Genomic DNA, 26,583 nt, shown 5'->3' with positions numbered 1-26,583 from the left:
AAAATAAATGAAATTAGAAAATGTGTTTAATATTAACATTTCAAATAAGCTATACACATATAAAAGATTATATTTTTGTTTGATAACAAATTTTTATAGTTTATTTGTTATTAAACATTAAATTATTTCTTACAACATATTTTGAGAAAAATCTTGTTGATTTTTTTTGTGTAAGTACTTGTGTTTACTTATTTTGTAAATAAATAAATGTTATTTTACAGAACTGATCTCAGCATCGCAATGAAACATTAAATATAAATCATCTTGAATAGTTAAAGTAAGCTTAAATAAAAAAATTCAGTTTTTTTTCGTTATTTCATTATTAATTATATTTTTATTAAAGCACATGTCCACTTCTGAAATAATTTTTTATCCAGATAGAAAATCGCCGTAAAATTTTTTCTACAATTTTAAAATGCAATATAAAACAATCTGCAATTTTTACATAATTTTTTTAACGTTTTGAAAAATATTCTATAAATTCTTAAAATATATATTTTTTTTGTGACAAAATAATATGTAACAATGTATAATAATTTATTTTTAATGTCTCCTTTACGCGAACATTGTCAGATATACTCTCGATATTTCTCCGCGCATCATTTCAGATTTTCTAAAATAAGTCTCGAGCGAAGAGCTCAGCGATTAAATGGACAAATGAGACAAACGCCGCAATTTTGTTCTCTAATGCGAGAGAGCAGATTAGATCGCTCTGTCTGATGCAAGCTTAACAAGAAGCTGCGTCTTGCCCGATTCTCGCGTGTTTGATCGGAGAAACCATAGGCACTGGCAAGGACGGCGAGTTTTTATTACAGCATTTTTGCGGAACTGTACACGCCAGGTCTACAATCATATAAAATTATTGGCGATTGCTGTTCCCTGCTCTTATATCCCCGTTTTTCTTTTCGTCGCAAGGCGCCGGACTCGCGGTACAAGGAAAGGCAAGAGATTACTGCGTCGTAAGCTTCAGATTTTCTTCTTGTTGTTACTACATGTAGTGTTACTATATATGTCTACACACCGTTAGACATATATATTATACGCGATCGTGCAAACACTCGTGATGCAAACTCAATTATCGCGGGATTCTAATCATATCGCGATAAAACGCATTTCTCGATCACTCTTACTAGAATACGGACGTAAATTATACAGGATATTTCAAAATAGTTACATATTGCAGCGACATTGCTCGACCTGCCACGAGAAACCGCGAAAGCAGATAAAATAATTGGGACAGTGCCAAAGCACGAAGTTCACTTATTATCGAGAAATAAATATAGATGCGTACTTATAGGATTCCAAATGATCTCTGAGAATCGTTTGAAGAAGGAAGATTCGTAAAGCCGATGTAAATTTCGCTGAACGGATGTTTTGACGTCAGGGAATAATCAACAGAAGATTACAAGCGATTTTTCAACAATCGCGAATCGCAGAGAATAATTGCGATTAAATCATAACTCGCGGTTATTCGCGCTTATGTTTATTCGCTGAAAAAGAGGGGGAAAAAAAACAGAAAAACATGATCAAGATTAATATTGCATTGTACTGCTGATTAATATTTTACAATAAAATAAATTAAAATACACATGTAACTCATATATTATATGTAAATTATAAATATAAATCGTGAATAGCAAAAAAATTTTTTTTAATGGACATCACTAACAGTAAAATTAAGAATATATCGAATATTCCCTGGCCACAAGAAGCCGCAGATAAAATTGAAAAATTCTATTAGACGAGATAATGTTATATAAACAAACAATTAGCATGAAATTGAGTATTTTTAATTTTAATTCAGAATACCTTTTGTTATTTCTGAAAGTTTAAAATTGAGAATACACCTGAATTCCAGCTTGATGTTTTTTTTAAATAATAATTTATAATGATTTATGGTTTACTTACATGTATATTTTGATTTATTTTATTGCTAAATATTAATTAAATACATTAATATTAATGTTGATCGTGCTTTTTTTTGTTTCTTCCCCTCGATGCGTCGCGTAAGAGTACCAGTAACCAGTATTATAGGTCGTTACAACGCCTCTGCAATAAGACGAATCAAGCGCAATGGATTCGCTAATAAGATCATTTCCTCGTGTAATTTTGGACGAATCTTGACTTTTGGATGGCGTCAAAAGTCACAAGTTACGCAATTTCCTGCTTGAGACAAACAATCGATATAGCGTCGAGGGAAGGAAAGCATTTTAAAATCAAGTGAATATAAATCAATGAGAAGTCATAAATTAACTTCTGATTAAAATTTTATAATTCACTAATTATTCGCATGAGGCACTCACGATATGTCTGCATTGGCATGCGTAAATGCGACAGCCTCGCGAATCTATTATATCGGATTCGCGCATCTTAACGCAGATGTTACGTCGTATTATTATTGTTATTAAACGTTATTACGTGTGTCGATCGGGATGCGTTTGACGATGCACGTAAACAAATCCCCAAGTGCAACTGATCAAACGCTGCCGAGGTTCGATAAGACTTCAAGAATGCACAGAACATTTTTCAAAATTTTAAGTAAATTATGAAAAAATTACAGATTGTATTTGAAAGTAGAAGAAAAAATTTGGTGGCAATTTTCTATCTAGATATAAAATTATTTCAATAAAAAGTAGACATGTGCTCTAATAAAAATATAATAAAATAATTAAAAAATCTGATTTTTTTTTAAGTACTTTAAATATTCAAGATAATTTATATAATGTTTCTTGTAATGCGGAGATCAGTTCTGTAAAATAAAATTTATTTATTTACAAACTAACTAAACAATCACAATAAAATTTTGTATAAATCATCTTAAATGCTTAAAGTACTTACAGAAAGAATTGCAATTTTTATTAATGTAAAAATAATTTTACTTTCTAATAACAAACATAATGAAAAAATTATAAAATGTGTTATTAAATAAAAATGTAATCTTATTCACACAACTTACATACGTATATAGTTTATTTAAAGAGCTAATATTAACACATTTCCAAAATTTATGTACTTTGCAGGGATCGTATGTTCCGATACAGTCCTCAATCGCAGTCGCGAAAATTAGTTCGGTGCTCTACTTCGGAGGCAGCCACTCGAGATCAATGAAAGGGTGCAAGAACGCGCGAGCAAACACGCGGATGACTTATTTGTTGACAGATCTCCATTTAATTAACAAAGTACGCGAGCACGTACTGGCCGTACGCATTCGCGTGTACGCAGCGTGTACACATTTCCGCAGTAGTACAGCGCGAAACTTCCGAAACAACTCATCATATTTCTCCCTTCCGTCGCTCTCGTCACTGGTTGCGCCCGTGATACTACTCTCGTTGATTGACGCGTAAAACAAAATAAAACAAAGTCGTAAATAACGCGATTCATGAATATTTAATTACTCACCATGAGAGAAAGACGGAGAAAGAATCAAGAACGTTTGTTGCGTAAATCCATAAATCTCAGTTCGTTACCAAATTTTTTCAAAAAAAAGCAAAATTTATTCATTATTTTATTCCCTATTATCCATCTCGAAAGAATTATTAAAATTCCTATCGCAACTTTATCAAATATTTCAATGAAACTCCGATTTCGCGGCGTTTACTCAAGATCGCACGTGCATGGCATCAAAAGGGTAATTACGAAATACACTAGCGAGCAGAATGAAAACGAGAAATTTTTAAAATCCCATGCAGGAACTAATAGTTCAATCGTTTACGCGACATTAATATTTGTTATGTAAAATGATGTTTGCATTTCGGTTCATATGCGAATTTGACGCGTCAAAGAGTTGCGCAAATTTGCGCTCGATCATATATGAAGCACGCGCCAGCGACGTCATCGCTGTTATGTATATAATTTGACGTATTTCGTATAATTTTGCGCGTGACTTACTTTTGCATTCCTCCGGGCTTTCGTCGGAATTGTCAGTACAATCGTCCGATTTGTCGCAGACCCACGAGATCGGTATGCATCTGCCATTGGCACATCGGAACTGCCTCAAAGGACAAGCTAGTTTACCTGAGAACCAAAGAGAAAAAGTGCACTGAGAAAAAACACAACGAGCAGTGAAAACAACAACTTAACGAGCGTTAATAAATAAATAAAAAAAAGAAAGAAAAAAGAACGGTGAAAAACAAAACTTGGGTGTTAAGGAAATCGATCAGTCGTGCAGTATACTTAAAGAGTTTAAAATTAAGCTTGCGTTGAAATTAATAGAATTGTATCGAAGATATATTCGGTCGTCCGATTCACTTGCTGCACTTAAATTGCTTGTCGCTTACATTCTTTCGTTCGCCTTGCGAAAGTTTTATCTCATAAATAAACGAACTGAGATGACGCCAAGATTTGTAGCGGGTTATAATTAGAGTGACTCGCCGGTAGAGAAGACGACTATTGCCTATTTCCACCAACGCAGATTACCTTTGATCTCAGTTTAACTTACTCTTTATCTTTCTTTAGTTCTAAGAATTAGAAAAAGATAAGGAGTAAGTTAAACTGAGATCAAAGTTAACCTACATTGGTGAAAATGGGCATATAACGGATACGACCGCGACACGTGCGTAGTTCCAATGCGGCAGCAATAATAAAATCAAGCGTAATCTCTCGTAGCTCATTTGCGTTTCAACTGCTTGACAAGGTTACCTCGCAATTCTCGCTGACGGTAATAGACACAGACACCTATCTCCTCCCACTGTACTCTTGAGAAAATGTATAAAAAAAACCATGCAATTTTACTTTTACACATTGCTCATTTGCTGCAAAAATGACATAATTAAAAAAAAAACTTTTTTTCAGTTTAATATTTAAAATGATTAAAATTTGAAAATATTATTTTTAAGTACTATTTTGGTGTGATATGGTGTTCTGATTATAGAGAAATAAAAGTATCATTAGCAGCTTTACTCAGTGCATTGAATTTCAATAGAAATTTATTTTGCGGACTGAAAGATGACAATTAAGTTGTGTTGTTGTTGCAACAAATAAACGCTGCAACGTTCACATATCAATTCTAGCGCAATTTCATTTTTATTACTATTGGCAATGTAATTTCTTCTTGATACATTAAGAAAAAAGGTGTTTAAAAAGAAGAATATTAAGTTTTGATTGTTTTGCAGTAAAAAAAAAGATAAGTTCCAAGAAATGCATAACTTACATATCACATTACCCAAGGAAAGGATTTTAGGAAGGATATGGCTTAAGAGAAAGAAAGTGAAAAAGATGAGAAAAGAAATAAAGAAACAGGAGGAGAAATTAAAATAGAGGTATAGGTAAGAGAGATTGTAAAGAAATGGGTAACACAAAGAGGGATAAGGCGAAATGATAATAGGCATACGGAAATGTAAATAAAATACAATGTAAATTTGTGAGTAGAATGTATGTAGGAGAGTAAGAGAACTGTAAATATTAGGTAATAAAGATGTAAATAGTAGGGTAGGTAGGCAGCGGTCGCGAGGCGAAAAAATGGGATATGGATGGATGCGTGTGGTAAGGAACTCATTGTAAACCAAGTCCCTTCTTGGCATGTAAAATAAGCCGAAGTAAATAAATATCTATCATATCACATTACCCTTTGTTGCACAAATTTTTCTATTGGACGTATTTTACAAAATTTTAATATATAAAGGCTTTTGGGAAAATTGATTATAAATCTGAAAGTGAAAATTAATTAATTCAACATACTTTGTCATTTATTAATTCAATATGTACTAACAGTAATTTCAACCTCCATTTTAGATGTGCCATTAAAAATTTACTATTATAGTTATAAATAAATGCATATTTGAAATCAACGACCTGGAAAACATTAATGTAGAAATTTTAAAGATACGTTTATTATCATTTTCATCTCGGCATGAGTCTTTTGTGTTAATTTTGACTGATTTTTTGTTAATTTTTCTAGTTAATGTAAAGTAATTACATATTTTTATTACTCATGTTTTTATTACTCACGAATCTTAAGAACATAACAAAACCAAATATATTGTATAATATAAATCAAATACGTGAAAACATGCAAAAACTTCGGCAAGAAAAGTTCCCGGATTAGGCCACAAGAAATATATCCTCTAAATTGGAATCAGTGTATTATTTACTGAATGAAAGTGAATAATCAGAAGTGAACAGACTAATAGACAGTAAATAGATTTCAGTGCTATGCTTGTCACTACACCAATCAGTGATGTGTGCACTACTTTTCAGTGATAGAACACTCCAATCAATGAGAGTATCCCAGTCTTAATCGGAATCACTGAAAAAGTGAATAGTCACTGATGATTATAGATATAGCACTGTAAATCAGATTTCACTGATTCAGATTTAGAGAGTATTATTTGAACTTGATACACGTATGTATAACTTGATACACGTATGCTTGTTATTCAAAAGATTTGAAAGCAAACAATTATTCTGTATCGAATTCTCCATCGTTCATCAATCACGTAATACTAAAACCTGCAGTGGAACACGTGTAGAAAAACATTTGTGAAAGGCACATCATCATTACTTTGCTTTTTCTTTTAACGGACTTGTAATGCGCGTTACTACCGTATTTTCTGAAAATGTGCGTATTTATCGCGATCAGCGAAAGTTCTAATCACCCTTTTAGATCTAAACCTAAGCATTTCGCAAGTGGTATCTCATATTCCAGTGGTTTCTCCAAAATAAGAGGTACACCTCTCGACTCCGCTCAAGTAACCTTTTAATATGATATAATTTGCATCTTAGAATTTCATATTAGCCGAAAAAGAGCTGAAACTTAACTCCTTCACAGTGTATATATGCGCATAGAAAAAAAAACGTGCCACCAGTGTATAATGTAGCATACAACTAAAAAATAATTTATTTTTTTGCAAAACTTGATATTTTATGGTTAAAATCGCTGAATTCAAGTATTATAATACTAAAATTGCAAAAATCAAAATGGCGAATCTAATATGGCAAAACAAAACTTCAACAAATAATTGGATTTAAAAAAAATGAGTCCTTTAAAAATATTGAAGTCGCTGAATTAAAACACAATTTTGCTATGCTAAACGGTAGGTCAAGCTTCGCTTTTCCTTAAGATAATCATTTTTATAAGATCCAATTATTTTTCAATCCGCCATTTTGAATTTTAAATTTCTGATATCATGTTCGAATTCAGCGACTTTAAAAACCTCTAAAAATCATAAACCTGAGAAACTTTTCTTCAAACAGTGATAGCACAACAATCTCATTTCCGCCACACCGTGAATGGATTAATATTCTCCTTTATAGGATGCAAATTTATTTTATCGAAATAAATGTTTATCTATATACTGCAAAATAAATTTTTATTCCCCTAGCAAATTAATCAATAAGAAAAATGAGATGTATACAGAAATGCATATTTCGTCATCGCAAAAAAAACATTTTTTTTACAAGCAATAAATATCGAGGAAAAACGTTACAAGTATTTCCTGATATTTCGACTATTTTGTCAGTGTTCTCTCAGTCATATCGCGTCGAGAAATATTTATTTAACAACCGTACGACATGAGTTTCACATGAAGACATATAAGCCTGCGGTGATATCGTTGAACGTATCCGAAATAGAGCGTACAGAACGGCGGTAATTCAAGCCAAATAACAGACGATCCGGGATCCAAGTTTTTTGCGAATTCACGTACGGCCCGCGCATCGATCCGCGAAACACCTTAACAATTCCCAACGGGGATCGCCGACACGGATTTATCACGTGGGACGTGCGCGCCGACCATTTCCGCCGCGTTTTGCGCTACCTCATGAATTTCTCGGTCAAATTATCGGTGCTAACAGCGACGATGCTAACAGGCCAGCAGGAAATCGGGATACACACAAACGTCCGAGCGACTTGAACGTGTACGCGCGGCGCGGTCAGAACCGATCGAATAAACGCGCCCGCGATCAACGGCGTTCTCGCTGTGTATATCTCCCGCTGGTTTGCATGGCGCCTGAATACGCCGGAAGAATCATTACGCTAATTGCACCTGGATATCCGTAACTAGCGTGTGCGCGCCTCGATTCTCTCCACGTACCAAAACATATTTCGCGAACGCGCCAGTATGTTGTACCTCGTATTCGCGGACACTTGCGTAACGCAAGTATTAGGAAAGTAATACAATTTCGTTTCAAAAAATTTTCTTGCTTGAAACAATTCCCTCGGTTGGCAACTTCAATGACTTCGGAAATTGAACGACAAATCGACAGCCTTAATTAGAAAAAAAAAATCGACGAAAACTTTTGTTTCGTCAGAAACGGCTGCGATTTTCGCTTTTCGATCTACGTCGATGCAACATTGACTTTTTCATGTTCGCCCTATCTGTGGGTTATCTGAACAAAAGATTAGCGCGTGATCTCGTTTCGTTGTCCGAAAATGTCACTCGTTGCTCAAACATTCAATCAGATAATGTTAAAATCATTCAAAAATGAGGTGAATTAATAGGATTACACTAGAAAATATGAAAATAATGAATTTATAACATTCGTTTTTTTATGCAAAATAGAAGAGAAAAGTAGAAAACAACCAAATTATGAACATCAAAAGATGATATATTTTCCTTGCAAATTGCATTAGTTTACTAATATTTTACACTTACAATTAGTATATTAACATAATTTTGCAAAAAAAATGTGAATTTTGAAATTCCCTGACTTCTCTGTATTTTTCAAACAAGAATGGAAAAATTTTCATGACCAATATATTAAAGGGACATTTAGACGAGGGTTAAAACAATATCTAACTTTGCAAATTTTTTTAAAAAAAATTTTGAAAAAAAACAAAGAAATCGTGTTTGTTCCATTGTAAAGAAATTATACTTTTCTTTATTCTCGACATTTGGCTTTTATTTAAAAATAATATAAAATTGTGTCGCTATTCAAGTTTTTCCAAATCACGTTAAAAAAAAAACGCCATTTACGGCGAGCGTTGCTGTTCCCATAGCAGACTCATCAGAAAATAAAATGGCACAGGGCACTTTATAAAATTGAAACATAGAGCTTGAAAGTGCTTGACATAGTTCTTCGAAATATTGCGTTTAAACAAAATGGCAGCTGGTCAAAATCAACATAGCTATCTTTTACTATAAATTTAACTTGCTTTTTTTTTACTATGACAAAAAACTACGCATCGCGAAGAAATATTATGTCAAGCATTAATTTTTGGTATCTAAAGAAAAAGTGTATAAATTTGCAAATCAATGGGCCAAGCTGTCTTCAAGATATTGCGTTCTGAAAATATGATTTGAATAGCGACGCCATTATATATATATATATATATATAAAACCTTTTAATAAAATTTAAATGTCAAAGAGAAAGGTATGGAATGAACACGACTTCTCTATCTTCTTGAAGTCAAAAAGTAATTGACTGTGATTAATCACTTTTTATCCTGTTAGATTTACGTCTTATTACTTGAGTTTCTCTGTATACCACGGGGGAGGCTTCTAACACGTAAGAAAGACACGAAGATTTGTTAAGTACGCGAGTCTCGAACGCATTTGACTGTAAAGAAATTATAGATGTAACATAAAAAAATATATTTATATAAGTAATGGAAAGAGTAAAAGGCCGATAACGAGCAAAAGTACGTATGTTTTTAATTCAATTTATTTCTGTTTAATCATCAAATAAATTGAACGTTTTGACTTACTTAATCTTTGTCAACAGTATTAATAACTTATAACATTGAGAAGAAATAAACTAAAACGCGTACATTCGAACAAATATAATTATATAAATGAAGATAGCGGTTGTATCAAAGTCATGAAAAGGGTTACATCAGAACTTAACATGTCAACAGAAAAAAAATTATAAAAGCTAGCAGTCTGCGGAGTTCGAGTGATAAATGCTGAAGTGTCAAGCCTATTGCACAATGAAAAGCACAGGCAACAGGAACAGAGAGGAACAACGGGCAATAGATTTCAACCAATCAGAAGTTGCGAAATTTATTGCCTGTTGCTTTTTAGAGTAAGAGAATTTAAGGAAATTATGAGCAAAGTTCAAATTCTAGACTCTTTTTTTTTTAATATCTTTCCTTAACTTTTCTTGGGGGTTTTCCCTGACGGATTAAAATTTCCATGACTTTTCCAGGTCTGCGGCAGCCTTGATTAATCAGATATTTCTTAATTTAAATTGTCAGAATTATGCGAGATAAAGAAGCGCATGTGCAAAACGTTTCTTCTGTCCTACTAAAAAGCTTTTCCTGTCCCACTGTATCCTATTTCTCTTTTCTTCTTTTTTTTTCTTTTGAAGATTTAAATGAATCACGACGCTCTAATTCTTAATCCTCAATCTGTGTACTTATATGAACAGATGAGGTATGTGTGTCACGTGCTTAATAAGCGAGAATATAAATACTCTAATTTCGCGCGTATCAAAACAAGTCTCTAAATCTGCTGGCCTGTTGACATGATTAAGCCGAAAGATTTGGAATTCTTTTCATATCAAGCTATAAATACGACCTGCCGTTTATACTTGACGTGGAAAGAGCGTTTTATTCGCAAACGGAAGTTTGCTTTTACTTCTGAAAACATCAATTTTCCGACTTACGTCGACTGAATGGTGTTTATTCATTATTAATCCGGAACGACGTGTGCCTCGCAAACATCGTTACTGCAGAAATCAGCACAAAGTGGCGTTAAATGACTACGGCTTTACTCTATTTTATCTCAACGAGTGTTAATGCCCCATCTGTGTACATATCCTCGTCACGACGAAACAGAAACGTACACAGTACGCTGAATGAAAAAAAAAAAAGAGCAAGAGCGCGCGCGAGACCATTGACAAAACGGAACGAGATGTTGCATCGTCGGTGTCCGTCGTCGTGTCTACACCGCGAGCTTATGTAATGTGCGACTTCTCGCGCCAGCTGAATCGAACGTTTCGGCCGCGCGGCGCTCGCTTTTTCGGGAGCTCGTCCCCGCGATCCGGAGGGATGCTGCGAGCGATTTGCCCTGCGACAGAAGCGGGGAGGAGCACGTGAAGATCTCGATCACGCGATGATATACGAGCCAGCAACTTTGGAAATAAACTAGATCTGCCCTAACAGCACAAGATATCGCACGTATATTCGTTCGATATCATGTGCTGTTAGGGTGATTTAGATTATTACGTTATTACTAATTGTGGAGAAACGCAAGTTTACTATAACATTATTAATTCGTGATATGTAAATCGACGATACGATAACGCGTATACGAACCAAGCTTTTCAAAGCTCGGTTCGTATACGGGCGACACGATACGTATTCGTATTTCGACACTCGCACGACGCGAGCGGAAATTTCGGAGATGGACTCGCGGGGTGAAACGGCCGCCATGAAATCCCCTCTCGCGTCCTCCTCCTCGCCGGCGTGTTTTTCGCTGGCTTCGCAGGACTTGGTCTCCTCTTTCGAAAGAACGCGCGATTTCGCAATGCCATCGATCTCCGAAGCGTGTGCGTCTCACGTTTAACGGCGACGCGACACATGAACGCGACGATGACGTTGACAGTCAATAGCCGTACGTATACGGCCACACGATCGTAAATAAATCGATTGCCACCTCCCGATATCCAGCTAGCGGCGACCGCCAATAACGCGGGATAAATAATCCGCCCTCGAGAGAGCGCGACGTTGAACTCTCTCTCTCTCTCTCTCTCTCTCTCTCTCTGGTCGACGCCGCCTCTCGGAGAGGAGGGCATGGAGGAGGGTAGCGGCGCAGAGGCTTAACAAAGTGATGATAACTGAAAAATTGACCGAAACATCACGGTGCCGTCGAAAGTGGCCGCCAGAGGCGAAGCTCTCGGTGAGGGCCACGACGCAGCTGGGTGTATACAAGGAGGAGAGCCAGGCTTGAGGCCCAGCTTCCACCCCTCCGCTCCGCTCCCCATCCCCTCGCGCTCCCTCGCGTTTTCGCTCGCGCGCTCGTCGTCGAAAGCGCCTAGAGCATTTTTTTTTTACTGACAAAAGTGCGTGTGAACTTACTGTCGGTCGAGAAGGCGTCCGCGGCTGCCAGCACGGTCAGCGCGACGAGCAGCAGCACGCCACGGGATTCTCGCCCCATAACAACCCTCTTTCTTCTCACGGTCGTGTCCTTCGTGCCTTCGCTCCACCACTGTGTCACGGCGAACAACCACCACCACCACCACCCAGCGGCAGCAGGGACCACCACCCGTACCACCGTTGCCAACCTCCTCTCGCGGTGCTTCCTGCCGCGACAGTTTCTGCTCCTCCCCACCTCACGCTCGCTCCCTTGCCGGCTCGCTCTATCTCTTTCTCTCCTCTTCCTGTCGCGGATATCGATCGACAACAATAACAATAACAATGAGTGGTGCTTCCGAAAGAGAGATACTCTTTGCTATCGAACAGAGCGGTGATTGTTGACGGAACCTCCTCGGAAGACCTCGCGGTCCACCAGTCGCCGCTCGGCATCGGTATCCGTCGGGGCCCGTCAATCGGACGTCTCGCTCTCCCTCTCTCTCTCTCTCTTTTTTTCAACAACCTTTACCGCCTCGTTGCCTGTCCTTCTTTCTGTCAGGCAGTCAGTCACTCTCCGCTTATTACGCGGTTACGTGCAGCAAGAAAAAATACTCTCCACGAAGTGGTAAGACCGACCGGCCCGCCCCGTGTGCGGCCACCTCCGTGCGCGTCCCGCGAGGTATATCCGTCCTTCTCCCTCGTCTTTCCTCGCCCGGCCGCCGTCGCTGCCGCTGTCGCCGCCGATTCGACAGTGGCGGATTGTCGCGCCGAGGCGTCAGCGCCTTCCGATTCTCTTCTTCAGGTGGGAGGCGACGATCTGCAAAAAGTTTCATCGATCATCCTCGACAAATCCTCAGGCCGGAGATTTTTTTTTTTTTAATCCGCGGATGTCAGTGTCACGAAAAAGTGGTTAATTGTAAACCACTGATTTATACATCGTAATGATTTATACGTCGCATGCAAAGCTACTTCGAATTTCAAATTACAATTTGGAAACCAAAGTCATTTCCCGCTCCCAAAGTCGCTCCCAAAAGACAGTATCCCGATGAAAATTTTTCTCATAATTTTTATACGAATTGGAGCATTTTTCAGAAATACTCGGAAAGTGTGAGTTCTGAAATATTCTGAGATTTCTCATCACACAATTTCTAAGGAATACTTTTAACTTTTTTAAATTATATAATATTTCGTCAGAATTTATAGAACGAAAAATTCTAGAAATTTTAGGATATTTCATAATTGATGTGAATAAAAATTTCTGAGAAAGAATGTAAACTTTCCGAATATTGCTGAAAAGTGCTCTAATTCGCATAAAAAATTTGAGGTTATAAAATTATACAGAAATTCTGAAAAATTCTGAGAAAAATTTCCACCTTAGAAAGTCCACGTATTCCATGTTTCGTAATCGTCGTTTATAAACAGAATAATATTCAAGAAACTCTTTCTCTTTCTCTCTCTCTCTTTCTCTCATTCATCCATGCTCTCTTCTCTCTGACGCTCTCTTAATTTGAAATGTTTACCAGCGATAGGAAGTCTCGAAACAAAAACTTCGTGGGTCCTTTAATCCGCCACTGCGATTCAGCCGGTTTCTCTCGCTCTCTGTCGCTTCTCTCTGCCACGCTCGATCACCAGGCGAGCGACGCCGCTTTCTGTCTCTCTTTCGCGCGCGCGTTCTCCCGGGCGAGACTACACCGGCCACGAGCCACGGACTCTGACGCACCGATATCGCGCCACCTGCGCGCGCAGTTTCGCTCCTCTCGTTTCATTGTGCGCTCTCCTTTCCCGCTTGCCTTCCCCGCCGTCCTCGTCGTCACCTTCTGCGTCAGCGTCGAGACGTTTACGCGCTCGAAAGTCCGCGTTTACGGTTCACGCGGGTCGCACACGTGTGAATCGTACGATATCCAGCTCAGCTTAACCCGGGAAGTCAACCGAAGACACCGCCTCCTTCCGCAACGACGAATAAAATAAAAAAACATGAGATTCACGCGTCGCCAACGTGAACGCACACCTGCATTTGTATGCGAATTATACGGGCATTATTCCTGAAGGTTTCCGGTTTTCTTTTTTTCCTTCGTTTGTCAGTCGAACGGGATTAATGCATTCCTCGTTGTTTCTCTCTCACGAATGTCAATATTTGGCTGCGGAGAATATACACACTTGCTTTACAAATATACTTCACATAAAAGAAGTTTGATCGCAAAATAGTACATAACTGTAGACATGATAATGTGTTCTGCAGAAAAAAAGCAAGTTTGCAATTGTAAGATTCTTTAATGACTTTTTGCTCCTAGTTCCTGCTAGATCTAAAGCAGTCCTCTAGACCCTTGATAATATTACACAATAATATTGTACCATATACTTTTAAACAATTCAAAACAAATTAATTCAATACAGCCTCCAGATTATCAATAATATTATGCAATAATAAATTTATAAATCAATCTTGAATTTATAAACTATTGTATTATAGAATTTTACAATAATTGCAAAGCTGCATTTTCTGCTAAACGCAGCCAGTATATAATTTCTTAATTTAAAATGACAATGTTACATTTGTTACTTTATTTAACTCTGTATTAATCTTTGATTAATCTTGTTATTGTGGATGGATTTTCACTCAAGTACTAATTCAAGCTTAGTGCAGATTTTTGTTAATTTTGATTGTTTAAAATAATATTTAATGCAATTTTATTTATAAGTGTTAGATTCTATTATTTTAACATCTTGTAACTTATAGAAAAAATGTATAACAAGTTGTTAAAAGTATAATACAATTAATTTTGTAGGTGAATTTTCATCCAGAGTAGTGTTAATGTAAAAAATATTCGTAGCATTGCAGGATTAAAAATATTTAACAATAATTTGATTAAAGAATACATAAGGTAAAGCTATTCAAATTACGTGAAATAATTTTTACAAGTATACAAGTGATTATCAATTATTAAATAGCACAGCTTTAAAAATTGCTATATTATTATTAATAGTATGTACATAGTTATAATATTTAATATGTAAGAAAAACTGTATAAATTATTGGAACTAAAATTATTAAAAAAAATCACAGATTAGCGACTTACTTTCCAGTTTGAATACAAAGGGACAGTAATGGAACAGGTTTCACTATTATTCTTTTTCGTCTGTGTGAGACTGCATACTCCACATCAATACATTAGATCCATTAGAAGCCAAAAAGCAGTTCTTCTGCGGATGAACGCTTATAGATACAGTAGGATACTTGGTTGGCTTAAAACCCGAGAGCTTTGCAACCACTTTCTGAGACACAAGATCCCAAATCCACAACTTTCCATCCGCCGAACCAGAAAGAATTTTCGTGTCTTGGTAGTCTACGCTTGATTCTAGACACAGATCCTTGCCAGTGTGCCCTGTGAATTCGCCAAGTAGCTCTCCTGAGTCTTTGTCGAGCAATCTGATTACGTCGTCTGCACAACTGATGACTAGACACTGTCCATCTCTGGTAAAACTGGCGCAAGTGACTGCGTCTAAAAAATTGATATATCGTGTTGTATAAAATATGTTACTTTCTAACATCACAATAAGATCTGTTATATTAACTTGCCATTTTCTTACCTCCCACATAATCCTCACAAAGTTCTCCTACTCGTATATCATAGGTGCGTACTTTACCATCAAACGAACTGGACAAAATTTCATGATCTGAAACTCTCACGCTCGAAATAGAATCCTTGGCATCATTCAAAGACTGTACTGGTTCTTGCGCCTTGGAACGTCCATCCCAACACAAAACACTGTTGTCACGAGATCCAGAAATGATCATTGATGATTCTTCATTATACCTTTAAATGCAATGAAAAACATTGAGTGATATAAGAAAACTTGTTTCAAAAATATATCATGTTTAAATATTATAATACAAATTAAATATATAAAATTATCATGTACAACTTTCAACTCCTGTATTTGTATTGAACTTAATTATCTATAAGACAAAATTTTATTGCTGTAATTAATTAAAAATTATTTTAATAAATTAGTAAATCTGCTGATCCTCAGCACATACCAATTTATTAAACAAAATTTTACTAACGGACTAAGGATCCTTTTTGAATTGTACATTAAACACATAGAATATAATTTTTGCTTGTTGTTCATGAAACATTAAACAAGAGCAAATAATGTCCTCTGCATTTGATATGCAAATTCAGAATGTATCCTAAATTATAGACTATATATCAGGTGTTTACCTGACCGTAGTGACAGGACCTGCATGTCCTCTGAAACGACGCACTGGCATGCCTGTTGCTACATCCCAAACAATTACAGATTTGTCCAATCCACAAGATACTATCTGGCTGCTGTCGCAGGACGCGCAGGCGTCCATAACCTCGTCACCGTGGCCACCATACGTTTTCAATGTGACAGCATTGTACGGATTCCACAGTTTCACCTTCCTATCTGATCCGCACGTTATGCAGTATGAACCGTCCACTAAAATACAAAGTCATGCATTATGTATACAAACATTAGATAAATTTATATTGCATCAAAAGTAAACAATTTCCTTACCACTGAATCGTACAGATCTGACAGCTCCTTGCTTGCAGTCAAGTTCTTTCTCAAATTTGTATTCGATATTCATTTTCTTCTTCTTCTCTTTTCTTTTTCTCAAGGCAAAAGTTTATACGTAGTTTGTACTAAGGTTCAGTAATAATTTCCTTCAATGTATCGCTCTTTTCCTATCGTTTTTATGCGATTTAACTTCTATTCTTACGAATGGAAATATTGCGTCTTGTTTGTTGGACCATAGTACGTAATGTAGATCATAATTAATGATAACTGACTGATTGAGCTTGCAAAAATATTTCAAGCAAGCTTCCTAACCTACGATTGACAACAGCGGCATATCAACTCACGTGACACTGGCAACTAAACGCATGCGCAAAACAAAACGTATACGATGCATTCCAGACTTAAAAACCAGGACAGTGTTACATAAAAAGATTTCTTTCTCTTAACAGATTCATGTTACATAATTTACATATCGGCGAGATAATAAATAATTAATAAATCTTTATTTCCAAAAATTCACTGATCAATAAACAACGTCAGAATAGGTTATGACATTTAGATTACTGTAAACGAATCTCTGTACATCGAATTAAAAAATGGCATAATTCTCAAAATATCTATTTTTTTTTATATTTAATAATATTTAATAATATATGATTGTTGACTTTTCTCACGCACTTTCTATATATATTCTTAAAGTTTCTGACGCATGCGTCTTCCTGCCCTTCAATTTCGCCTTCAGTTTCGCATGCGTGCAAAATGACCATGTGACTGCCTCGACAGACTCGTATTTGAACGCATGTGCCCACGTTTAATATTTTATTTTTTTAATAAAATGTTATTTTACACTCTCATGTCATTATCAAAATTATTTTGCTTTAATAAATGCCTGGTGAAAAGTCTCTCAGAATTTTTATATAATTTTTCTTTAATTTGAATTTGTATAATTTTAAAAAATTTCTCAGATTTTTTATTCGAGTTGGAATATTTTGCAGAAGTATTGATAAAATTTATATCCTTTCCAGAATTTTTCGTGCATATGAATTTTAGAGATATCTTGAGATTTTTAATTTTTGATGAAATTTTGTATAATCTTAAAAGTTAAAAACACTTTTTAGAAATCTTAGAATATTTTAGAATTTACATACATTTTTTAGTATTTCTGATCAAAAAGTGTTCAAAAATTCAAAAGTGTTTAAAAATTGTAAATATTCTCTTTCCTTTTTCTCGTGATATGTATTTATAATTAAAACGAAATAACTTTTATTTAAAGTGAAAGACTTTTCGAGACTTTTCTAGGATTTAAATCGGCTTAAATCGAATCTTGAATCAATATTTAAATTATAGTCGCAAGCGTACAATTTTATCTTATTGAAACCATGTCAACTTTTATTATAGCTTTTCTTAATCAATAATCGTACGAGTTGGCTAGAGACGCAAAGAAATTACAATTCTTGCTACCGTTCGCAAGACGGTATAGTTAATTTCCATACTTAATTTGTCAAATAAAGAAAAATGTTTACGTTGATTCCGATATATTTTTCAGTCCCGCGAGATCGGGCCTAACGGTACCACATGTTTCGGCGAGTGTTTGTGCTAATCGTTACTGCGCAATCCCACGGCTAGCGACGCCGAGGACGGGAGGACGGGAGGTCCCGCTGTTGCGTAGTAGGTGAAGTACAGTGGTGTGTTGAAGACGACGCGTGTTCGTGAAGGGCTCGTCCGAGGAAACGGCATGATGATCAACGGTACCGGTTCACCCTTGTACGTGTGGCGCACAGCCGTGATCGTGCCTGACGAACATAGAACTAAGTGTATCAGCAGTGACGATGCGTTGTGATCTTAGTTGTCGTTGTACGAAAAAGTCGAGGCCGTCGTCGCCGTCGCCGTCGACGTCGTCGTCGTCGCCGTCACCGCCGCCGCCGCCGCCGCCGCCGCCGCCGCCGACGTCGTCGTTGTCGTTGTCGTCGCCGCTGCCGTCGCCGTCGTCATCGGGCGCGTCTTCTCGTTGTCACTTATCTCGGTATTGGGCACCGGTATCCCGACACGGTCCGTCGTGGAATGGCAGCGGCCCTAAAGAAAAATCACTCACGTAGAAGATTGGCCGCCCTCACATTCCTGTCTAACATCTCCCTCGACGGCAGTCACCGAGACACCAAGTTCGCCGTCCTGTCACGCAGCGGACCAACACACGCGCGCAGACTTAGCGATGGCCAGTCGGAACAGCAAGCGGTGCTGGAGATATGCCGGAGCACAGACTTCGAGGCCTCCATGGAGGAGACGCTAGACGGCTGCCCTCCGGAGGAGACGCACGACTTTCCGCAGAATGAGACGGTAGAACAAAACAACTCGCCGCAGCCGGTGCACAAAAGCACCGACCATAACTCCTACAGTTCAGATTCAGATGGACTACTCACTCCTGCCAAGGCAGCGGTTACTATGTTCTTAGAGCAGGAGAGGAATCACCTGCAGTTTCCTTGTGGCATGCACAGTTCGTTTAGAGAACGGTAAATATTTATCTGTCAACTTGATTGTTTAAGTTAGTGCCATCATCTTTTGTTTGGCTACCTCGAGAAAGCTATCACTAGGCCCACTAAATTATTAAAGCACCATAATCTGTCTATGTTGTGAGGAAAGTAACGGTTTTGCAAACAGTCAAATTGAAAGCAAAAAAATGTAAACTACAAGTATTTTACATAAGTGCTTTGCTGTCTGTATAAGTTAAGATACTTTGATCTTAAGTAACATAAACAACTAATTTCTTTTAAAATGTCTTTTTCACAAGATATTGCTTATCATAAGTAAATTAATAATATATTTTTTATCTTATCTTTTAAGCCTTTGTTTCTGAAATAGGTCGTGATAGCTTATGATAATAGAACTGATTGACTGTTGTAAACACGTATACATATTATTTTAGAAATTCATACTAAATTTAAATTAATATTAACTTATTAAATATAATTACAATAAATTTCATACAATATTAAGTAATATTATCATACAATAAAATTAATATTCGTTAATCTGTTAAAAAAATTGTAGAAATATTAGTATAGGTGACTTTGAATTAAGAATGTATATTCTCTATAGTAAAATAATTTATGAAATGCCTGTCTGTAAGAGGCGACAGCTGTCATATCTTATAAATGTTTCAAGTATTCTACATTACACATCAAATACCTTAAACATCCTTTTGATAAGAGAAAGTGTTGGTAATTAAACACATGCAAAATTTGCGCTATAATATTCCATCTCAAAGACTGTCTTGGTACAGATAGGATTGAATGACACTTAATGGATTCAGATAACATTATCAAAAGCGTCTACAGTATCACAAACAAAAACATCGTGAAACTTGATTGCATTCCATCCATACATTGCATGCATATCTGGTGTATAATTCATACATGTGTACTTGATTTTTTTTTTATTTAGCTGTGGTTTCTTGATTAATTTGGAGCTTGTTTTTTCTAAACAAATGTTATCAGATAAACATAGCATAATAAAAAATTAAAATGTAGTACTTTTTAATTGAGTTTTTAAAGGAGGCAAACAAGATGTGATCCTATCTTTGTTTTTATTTGATCAGAAAAAATAACGTCATAAAAATTAAATTCATCTTTTTTTTAAATAATAACATGTATCATATACACTTATTTTAGTGTTTTATTTAATGGAGAATTGTATTCTCAGAACGGGAACTACCGGAAGCGAATATTCTTTACCAGAAAGACGTGTGGGCTCTTTACAATATAAGAAGCGCATAAGTCATCAAACGTCTACGCTTTCGGAAGACATTAAGCATCAATACAATAGTAGCAACGAAAGCATTGGCTCCATACATTCAAAAGCACAATCGTCAAAACCAAAGATAAAGGCAGTGAACAACGTGCAACCTATTTCTACAAATAGTAGCATAATACCAGAGATTACAAAAGAATTGCGCTTGATGCAACGGCCTGTAAACGGCTGTAAATTTGGGGATGATAGAATGGTTTTGGTATCAAACCAACATGTGCCATTTGTAATATTTTCTGCTATTCCATACAATAAAGGACAACGTTCCAGTTGGTAAGGCTCTTATGTTGATATACAAATATTTTACTTATATATAATATACATATATGTACATATATACATTTTTCTTTAAGATACATTTTATTTTCCACTGTCTGATATTATCTAGCTTTTTCAGTTATAAATGTTTAGTTTATTAAATTTTAAAACAAATTTTTGTTTAAATGAAGATTTAAAAACAGAAGTTACAACTTAATAAAAATATTAATATATTAAAAATATTGAAATTTATTTCAAATTTATTGCTGTTAATTGTACTTTGGAACTTAGAATTGATTATCATCTAGAGTTATCTGATTATTTAATACACTGTCAAATTTTATTTGATATTTTTTTATAATATTTATTTATATATTTTTTGTAATTATTTTTTATACTTTAATTATTTACAGGTCAGAATTACGTAAAGATACATGTCGAAGAAAAAATGTGTCATCTCAAAGACCATTGTCAGCAATTAATGACAGTATTGATCCATTTGGATTGCTGGGCATAGAGCATGCGAAGGATGGCCAAGTATGATTGAAGATATATTATTTCATTCTTCTCATTCTAAAATATTAAAAGATTGTTGAATTGGATTTATTTAGCTTCAGCTGTTAAAAGATTATGTGCTCAATTATTAATTTTCTAGGAAATATCTTATGGGCAACTACTTGTACCATCTCGGCAATTTCAAAGGGATAAAAAATTGAATTTGAATGAGAACGAACCCATGGAACTTACGCATTTTATACCTAATAAACATCATGTGGTACAAAGGTATAGCAACAAATGTGTTTATTAGTACATAGTAATAACGCTTGTTTTTCCTTTATGTTTAATTTCACATCACAGTTCATATAAATAAGTGTACTGTGTATATATACAATGCATATACACACATAAATACATATACACACACAACAAATACATATATACATACACACAAACGATATATGTATATGCTCCTTCTGTTTTTGTATATATTGTTTGTATTCCTGTAACTTATAAGTTAAGTTTTTAATTAAAGTGTAAAAAAAATAATGAATCATAAATTAACCTTTTAATTTTCTTTAATATGAGATGTCCAGTTCTTACTGCCTTAAAATTAACAAATACAATTATTTATTAATAGTAAAATAAACGTTAAGAAATTTTCCTATTTGTCAAAAAATATTTAATTTTAACAATCATTTGTAATTCATAATTTCATAATTCGTAGCTGCAGTACTATCTGTACATCTTATGAATCTTTGTCGGTATTGTAGGTAATGCATACATGGATTCATATATCATATATTTATTTTTATAACAAAACATCAACCATCTTTTTGCAGGACAAAAACAATTACTTGGAATGTGGATCACAAAAAATGGTAAAATTATTGTTCAATATATGTGTAATGAAATATAGAAATGTTAGATAGATTTAAATGTTAGACGTAGAGATACACAAGAGTTTACAACAAATATATTTTTTAAAATTTTGTTATAATTCTGCAAAAGATGTGTTGTCAAAGTCAGTCATTAAATCATTCACAATCATCTTATAATATCTACATAATATTACATTTAATTCTTTATAAATAAAAGAAATAAAAGATACTTATTTCATTAATATTACACAAAAATTTAATAGACAATGTTATAATTCTATTTAATATAAAATATAAAATTTATGTATACTACTAGAGTTATTAGTTTTTTAGTTGGTTAAAAGTTTATAATAAATTGTATATTTATAATAAGCATTATATATTTTATTCACATAGTCATCCTTAATTTATATATATATATATATATATATATATATATATATATATGTCATATAAAAATTACATTTTTATATTACTAAAATGTTTTATTAAATATATACACATCGCAGAAAATTTTTACATTATATTTTTTTTAATGTAGAAAGAAAAATATAAGTATTTTAAAAATATATATAAATGTAGTATGTGTTTATATATTCATTATATTTTTTACTTATGTAAATAGCATTCTAAAATTCTCTCATGTATTTTTTTCAAATATTAAGTCTTTTTCATGACTTTTGAATCAATTTTTGTTAGCAAAAATTGGTTAGATCATTGTTATATTACTAATTTTTAATTTACTGTAATAATTTTAAAATTTTACATATTTATACATTAATATTTATTAAAATAAAATTTAAAGCATAATTTTTATTACAATATTTTTAACTTATTAAAAACTAATAATACTTTAACTTTGAAGTACTCTTAATACTCTTTTTTAAATTCATTAGAGAGAATTACAACAATTCCAGAGCACATTGCATGTTGAAAAATACATTAATTATATATTTTATAATACTTTTTAATTTTAGGTGTCTTTCCTATGATACAGCTACAAATCGTGCTCATTACATAACTTCCGAGTCTCCACCACTGTCTTTTAGTACCGATTCCAAAGGTAGGTACAAAAAACATTTATTAATTTTTTGTTTTAAATGTACAATATTAATATTATATGTAAATATTTTATTGTACATTATTACAGTTCATGAATGGGATGAACAATCGGCCCAATATAATCCAAATTTATTGGATGATCCAGAACTTATTGCTGGGAAACATAGAACGTTACTAACATTTACATCATATATGGTACGTATCTTGATTATATAATAATTATTTTAATTAATAATGTTAAGAATTTTGATTAAATTCAATATTTTATAACCATATAGGCTTCTGTTATTGATTATGTGAGGCCTTCTGATTTGAAGAAAGAATTAAACGATAAATTTAAAGAAAAGTTTCCACATATTCAACTTACTCTCAGTAAACTTCGCAGGTAGGTCTAAATTTTTATACTTTAATACACAATTTATATTTTTAAGCCTTGTGCTATGATTTTTAGTGTGATGAAGTTTTTTTTTTTCAGCTTAAAACGAGAAATGAGAAAAATAGCTAAATTAGAATATGGTAAATTAGAATATGGTATTGATTTACTCACTGTCGCAATGGCTTATGTATATTTTGAGAAACTTATTCTTCGAAATATCGTGACTAAGCAGACACGGAAGTTATGTGCTGGTGCTTGTTTACTCCTCGCAGCAAAATTGAATGACGTGAAAGGCGATATTCTTAAATCTCTCATTGAGGTATCTTTAGCTTGTATTATATAATAATAAAAATTTTGCACAATAACTATTATTACTATTATTTACAGAGAATTGAGGGTGTATTCCGATTAAACCGCAAGGACTTAATTACATCTGAGTTTGCCGTGTTGGTAGCTTTAGAATTTGGTTTGCATTTACCAACATGGGAAATATTTCCTCATTATCAGCGATTGATTTATGAATCCTGACATTTTTTTGTATCATTCTTTTCGCGCAATTTTAAAACCGCTTTATAAAAAAATCTCGGAGCGATAAAGCATATCCGAATAATTCTTGATGTCCGAAAGCCGTATAAATAAGTTTCAAAATATTACATTTACGTATGACATACTTTTTCTTTCTGTTGCTTTGACTTCCATTATATATGATTTCATGTAAAGAGCCATATAATAAGAAATTATGATTGAAAGAATAATAAGATTATTTTTTTTCAATCATTTTTTAATATATTTTTTCTTGCAAGTTACCAATGTAGTAGTTACTGCATGCTGTGAATAATATTTTATTATTTAAATAATTTTAATTATCTGTTTAAATATCAGTAAATGAATGGTGTTTAAAAAATTACGTTTAAAACATATATTACTATATTACTACATATGTTTTATGAGATATAGATATTATAGTTAGAGAAGAGAGAGAAATTTGTGAAATGTTTCTTGAACTGTCTTATGAAAGATGTTATATCAGCGGTTTTGTGGTATGTATTTTGTCTAGATAAAATAAATACCCATATGATTTAAGTATTAAAAATGAGCCCATGATTATGATTGCACTTTTTTATATATTTTATTATTTCTGTATCAAAATACAGCTTTAATGAGTTTAATAATACAAACGTTATAGAACAAAAATTATTTAAAATAAACTACTTAAAAAATTTTTGTTAAAATAAAAAATGTGTCAAATAAAAGCGTTTTAATTGGAAAAGAATATCAAGCAATTTTCTTTTTCTAAAACAGTTTTTATGATAAATTTTTTAACTATAAGAATTATATTAATTGATCCGTCTTTAAGTTTGTCATTTTTTCTTTTCCTCTGACGTCGTTATATATATCACAAAACAGCTGCTCTTCTTATTTTAATAGATCTTCTCTTTTCATAAAAAGAATTATTTTTTCCTGAAAATAGTATAAAATCGTTATGTGTATACACACACACACACAACACACACACACACACACACAACACACACACACACACACAAAATAATCAATAGAACTTGGTATTTCTTACAAACGAAACACAAAATTGAGCATAAATACATATGACAAGATATAAAAATAGCTTAAACATTTTTACAAGTCTTATCATGATAATTAAAACTTAAAATAGATGTACTTTTATGGCAGCAAACGATCAGATTAAAATCTAGATATTACGTGCAATGATTATATAATTTTTTTTAAACTATAATACTGATGCTGCAGTAGAGATATCATAACAAATTGTATAATAGAAATTTTTATTATATGGCATGTACGAAAGTCTTCATAAATATTTATTTCATATAAACATCATATGAATTTGATACATTAAATTTTTAGAATTTTTTAGTTATATTTACTTTTTAATATCACACAATATATTTTATGATGTCAACAAAAATATTCTAACAAAAATTATACTTCAAGGTTATAACTCGCGTTAATAATATATACTTCCAATCTTTTTATAGTTTCCATATAATGATTGAGATTATATCATAAGTGTTATTAGAATACGACTGTATCTTGTTTTAAAATCTTGTTTGTTTTGATGTAGAAGTAAGTTGTTTTTAATTTTACATGTACACACATATGTATATATATAAAAATATATGTGTATGTATGTATATATAAAATTAGATATATATTTTATTGTAAAGTAACATTAGTAACACATAACTGACTTAATTTTTTTCATTCAGTGTCAACTTTTTGTTTTAATTATTGATATACTCTGATCGTTGTAAATAATACAGATGTTAAATGTAATAAAAGTAACCTCTTGTGTAGCATTATAAAAAAGTGATGTTCTATATTCTATATTATGTATATTTTATCACTTTATTGTATTTAAGCTTAATTATATTCTTTTTAGGTAATACTAATATATTATAGATATTTTTCATACACAATTAAACATATAGATGTATCCTTTATTTTTAGAATGTTGAAAATGTATGAAATGTTTTTCTTTCTAAAGTGAAGATTCGTGACACAGATTCCTTACAAATTGACGAAATTAAACATTTAATGTATAAAAAAAATTTATGTTTTACACTACGCGAAAATGTTTTCATGCAAATTATTGAGACTTAAACTACATTTATTATGAATTATAGAATATGTATATATACGCTCTATGCTCAATTATATTTATCTGTATAAAATTGACATCTCTCGCTCAATTTTTACATATTACGTACATAGAAAACATTAATTATGATTTGTTTTGTTTTTACAGATTATTACACTTTAGTTTTATGGGTCGCTATTTAATAAAGATTACATTCAGTTATTTACTGTTAGTACTAAAAATCTATAGTATATGTATATATATATATATATATATATATATATATATATATATATATGTATATATACATATATATTCTATAGATATTCAGCACTGACAATGAACATTGTGACACAGTTAGAATATAAATGTTGTACTATTTTGTGTTGTATTTTTATCGTTATGTGCGTTATTTTCCTATCAATTGTCATAAGATTTTTTGAAAATATTTATTTGTAACAAGAAAGTATAAAAAAGAAACTTTGCAAAAATACAAGATACTCACATATTTTATACATGTACATGTGCATATAGTATATATATTATTTGTACAGTCAGTTTCATATAACTGAAGAAAAAATATACCCT

The 26,583-nt window shown here is 33.4% G+C and overlaps 3 protein-coding genes across 12 annotated transcripts in view; 1 reads left to right on the top strand and 2 right to left on the bottom strand.

Moving 5' to 3' along the window:
* LOC105195574 (very low-density lipoprotein receptor) overlaps positions 1 to 12,175 on the bottom strand; it is a 41,034-nt gene extending 28,859 nt beyond the window's left edge. For 6 of the 8 annotated variants that reach the window (XM_039448862.1, XM_039448863.1, XM_026134762.2 and 3 more), the window contains exons 1-2: positions 11,958 to 12,175; positions 3,889 to 4,014 (exon numbers count right to left, since the gene is read on the bottom strand). In XM_039448862.1, coding sequence (XP_039304796.1) covers positions 3,889 to 4,014; positions 11,958 to 12,036 — 205 coding nt within the window. In that variant the 5' untranslated portion in view covers positions 12,037 to 12,175. The remainder of the gene's footprint in view (positions 1 to 3,888; positions 4,015 to 11,957) is intronic. The other 2 variants (XM_039448864.1, XM_011161036.3) reach the window with 1 other exon arrangement.
* Positions 12,176 to 12,460: 285 nt separating this feature from the next.
* Positions 12,461 to 16,953, bottom strand: LOC105195573 (WD repeat domain-containing protein 83). 2 transcript variants are annotated; one of them, XR_003268681.2, is made up of 6 exons: positions 16,497 to 16,953; positions 16,175 to 16,418; positions 15,540 to 15,766; positions 15,029 to 15,451; positions 13,472 to 14,089; positions 12,461 to 12,768 (listed from the first exon to the last, which is right to left on the bottom strand). XR_003268681.2 is itself a non-coding variant. In XM_011161032.3 (4 exons), the coding sequence occupies exons 1-4, from the start codon at positions 16,567 to 16,569 to the stop codon at positions 15,075 to 15,077; spliced, it is 921 nt and encodes a 306-aa protein (XP_011159334.1). In that variant the 5' UTR covers positions 16,570 to 16,952; the 3' UTR covers positions 14,985 to 15,074. The 2 variants fall into 2 exon arrangements, 1 of the variants encoding a protein (XP_011159334.1); XM_011161032.3 differs by lacking the exons at positions 12,461 to 12,768; positions 13,472 to 14,089 and having other exon boundaries at positions 14,985 to 15,451; positions 16,497 to 16,952.
* A 1,165-nt stretch (positions 16,954 to 18,118) lies between these two features.
* Positions 18,119 to 26,089, top strand: LOC105195575 (CDK5 and ABL1 enzyme substrate 2). 2 transcript variants are annotated; one of them, XM_011161037.3, is made up of 10 exons: positions 18,119 to 19,006; positions 20,196 to 20,573; positions 20,972 to 21,095; positions 21,214 to 21,341; positions 21,899 to 21,937; positions 22,915 to 23,000; positions 23,088 to 23,194; positions 23,278 to 23,384; positions 23,475 to 23,694; positions 23,763 to 26,089. In XM_011161037.3, the coding sequence occupies exons 1-10, from the start codon at positions 18,561 to 18,563 to the stop codon at positions 23,901 to 23,903; spliced, it is 1,776 nt and encodes a 591-aa protein (XP_011159339.2). In that variant the 5' UTR covers positions 18,119 to 18,560; the 3' UTR covers positions 23,904 to 26,089. The 2 variants fall into 2 exon arrangements, with proteins under 2 accessions (XP_011159339.2, XP_011159340.2); XM_011161038.3 differs by lacking the exon at positions 21,899 to 21,937 and having other exon boundaries at positions 18,120 to 19,006.
* The last annotated feature ends 494 nt before the right edge of the window (positions 26,090 to 26,583 follow it).

This window comes from Solenopsis invicta, chromosome 4 (genome assembly GCF_016802725.1).
Source record: "Solenopsis invicta isolate M01_SB chromosome 4, UNIL_Sinv_3.0, whole genome shotgun sequence".
Taxonomy (NCBI): Eukaryota; Metazoa; Arthropoda; class Insecta; order Hymenoptera; family Formicidae; genus Solenopsis; species Solenopsis invicta.
Note: the sequence above shows the minus strand (reverse complement) of the source record. Positions and strands in the feature narration are given on the sequence as shown.

Coding starts and splice junctions, on each gene's coding strand:
- LOC105195573 (XM_011161032.3), bottom strand. CDS start 16,569: ATGAATATCGAATACAAATTTGAGAAAGAACTTGACTGCAAGCAAGGA. Junction 16,419..16,496: donor CAGATCTGTACGATTCAGTG/GTAAGGAAATTG, acceptor TTTGTATTTTAG/TGGACGGTTCATACTGCATA. Junction 15,452..15,539: donor TTGTGAGGATTATGTGGGAG/GTAAGAAAATGG, acceptor TCAATTTTTTAG/ACGCAGTCACTTGCGCCAGT.
- LOC105195575 (XM_011161037.3), top strand. CDS start 18,561: ATGGCAGCGGCCCTAAAGAAAAATCACTCACGTAGAAGATTGGCCGCC. Junction 19,007..20,195: donor CACAGTTCGTTTAGAGAACG/GTAAATATTTAT, acceptor TTGTATTCTCAG/AACGGGAACTACCGGAAGCG. Junction 21,342..21,898: donor AAACATCATGTGGTACAAAG/GTATAGCAACAA, acceptor ATCTTTTTGCAG/GACAAAAACAATTACTTGGA.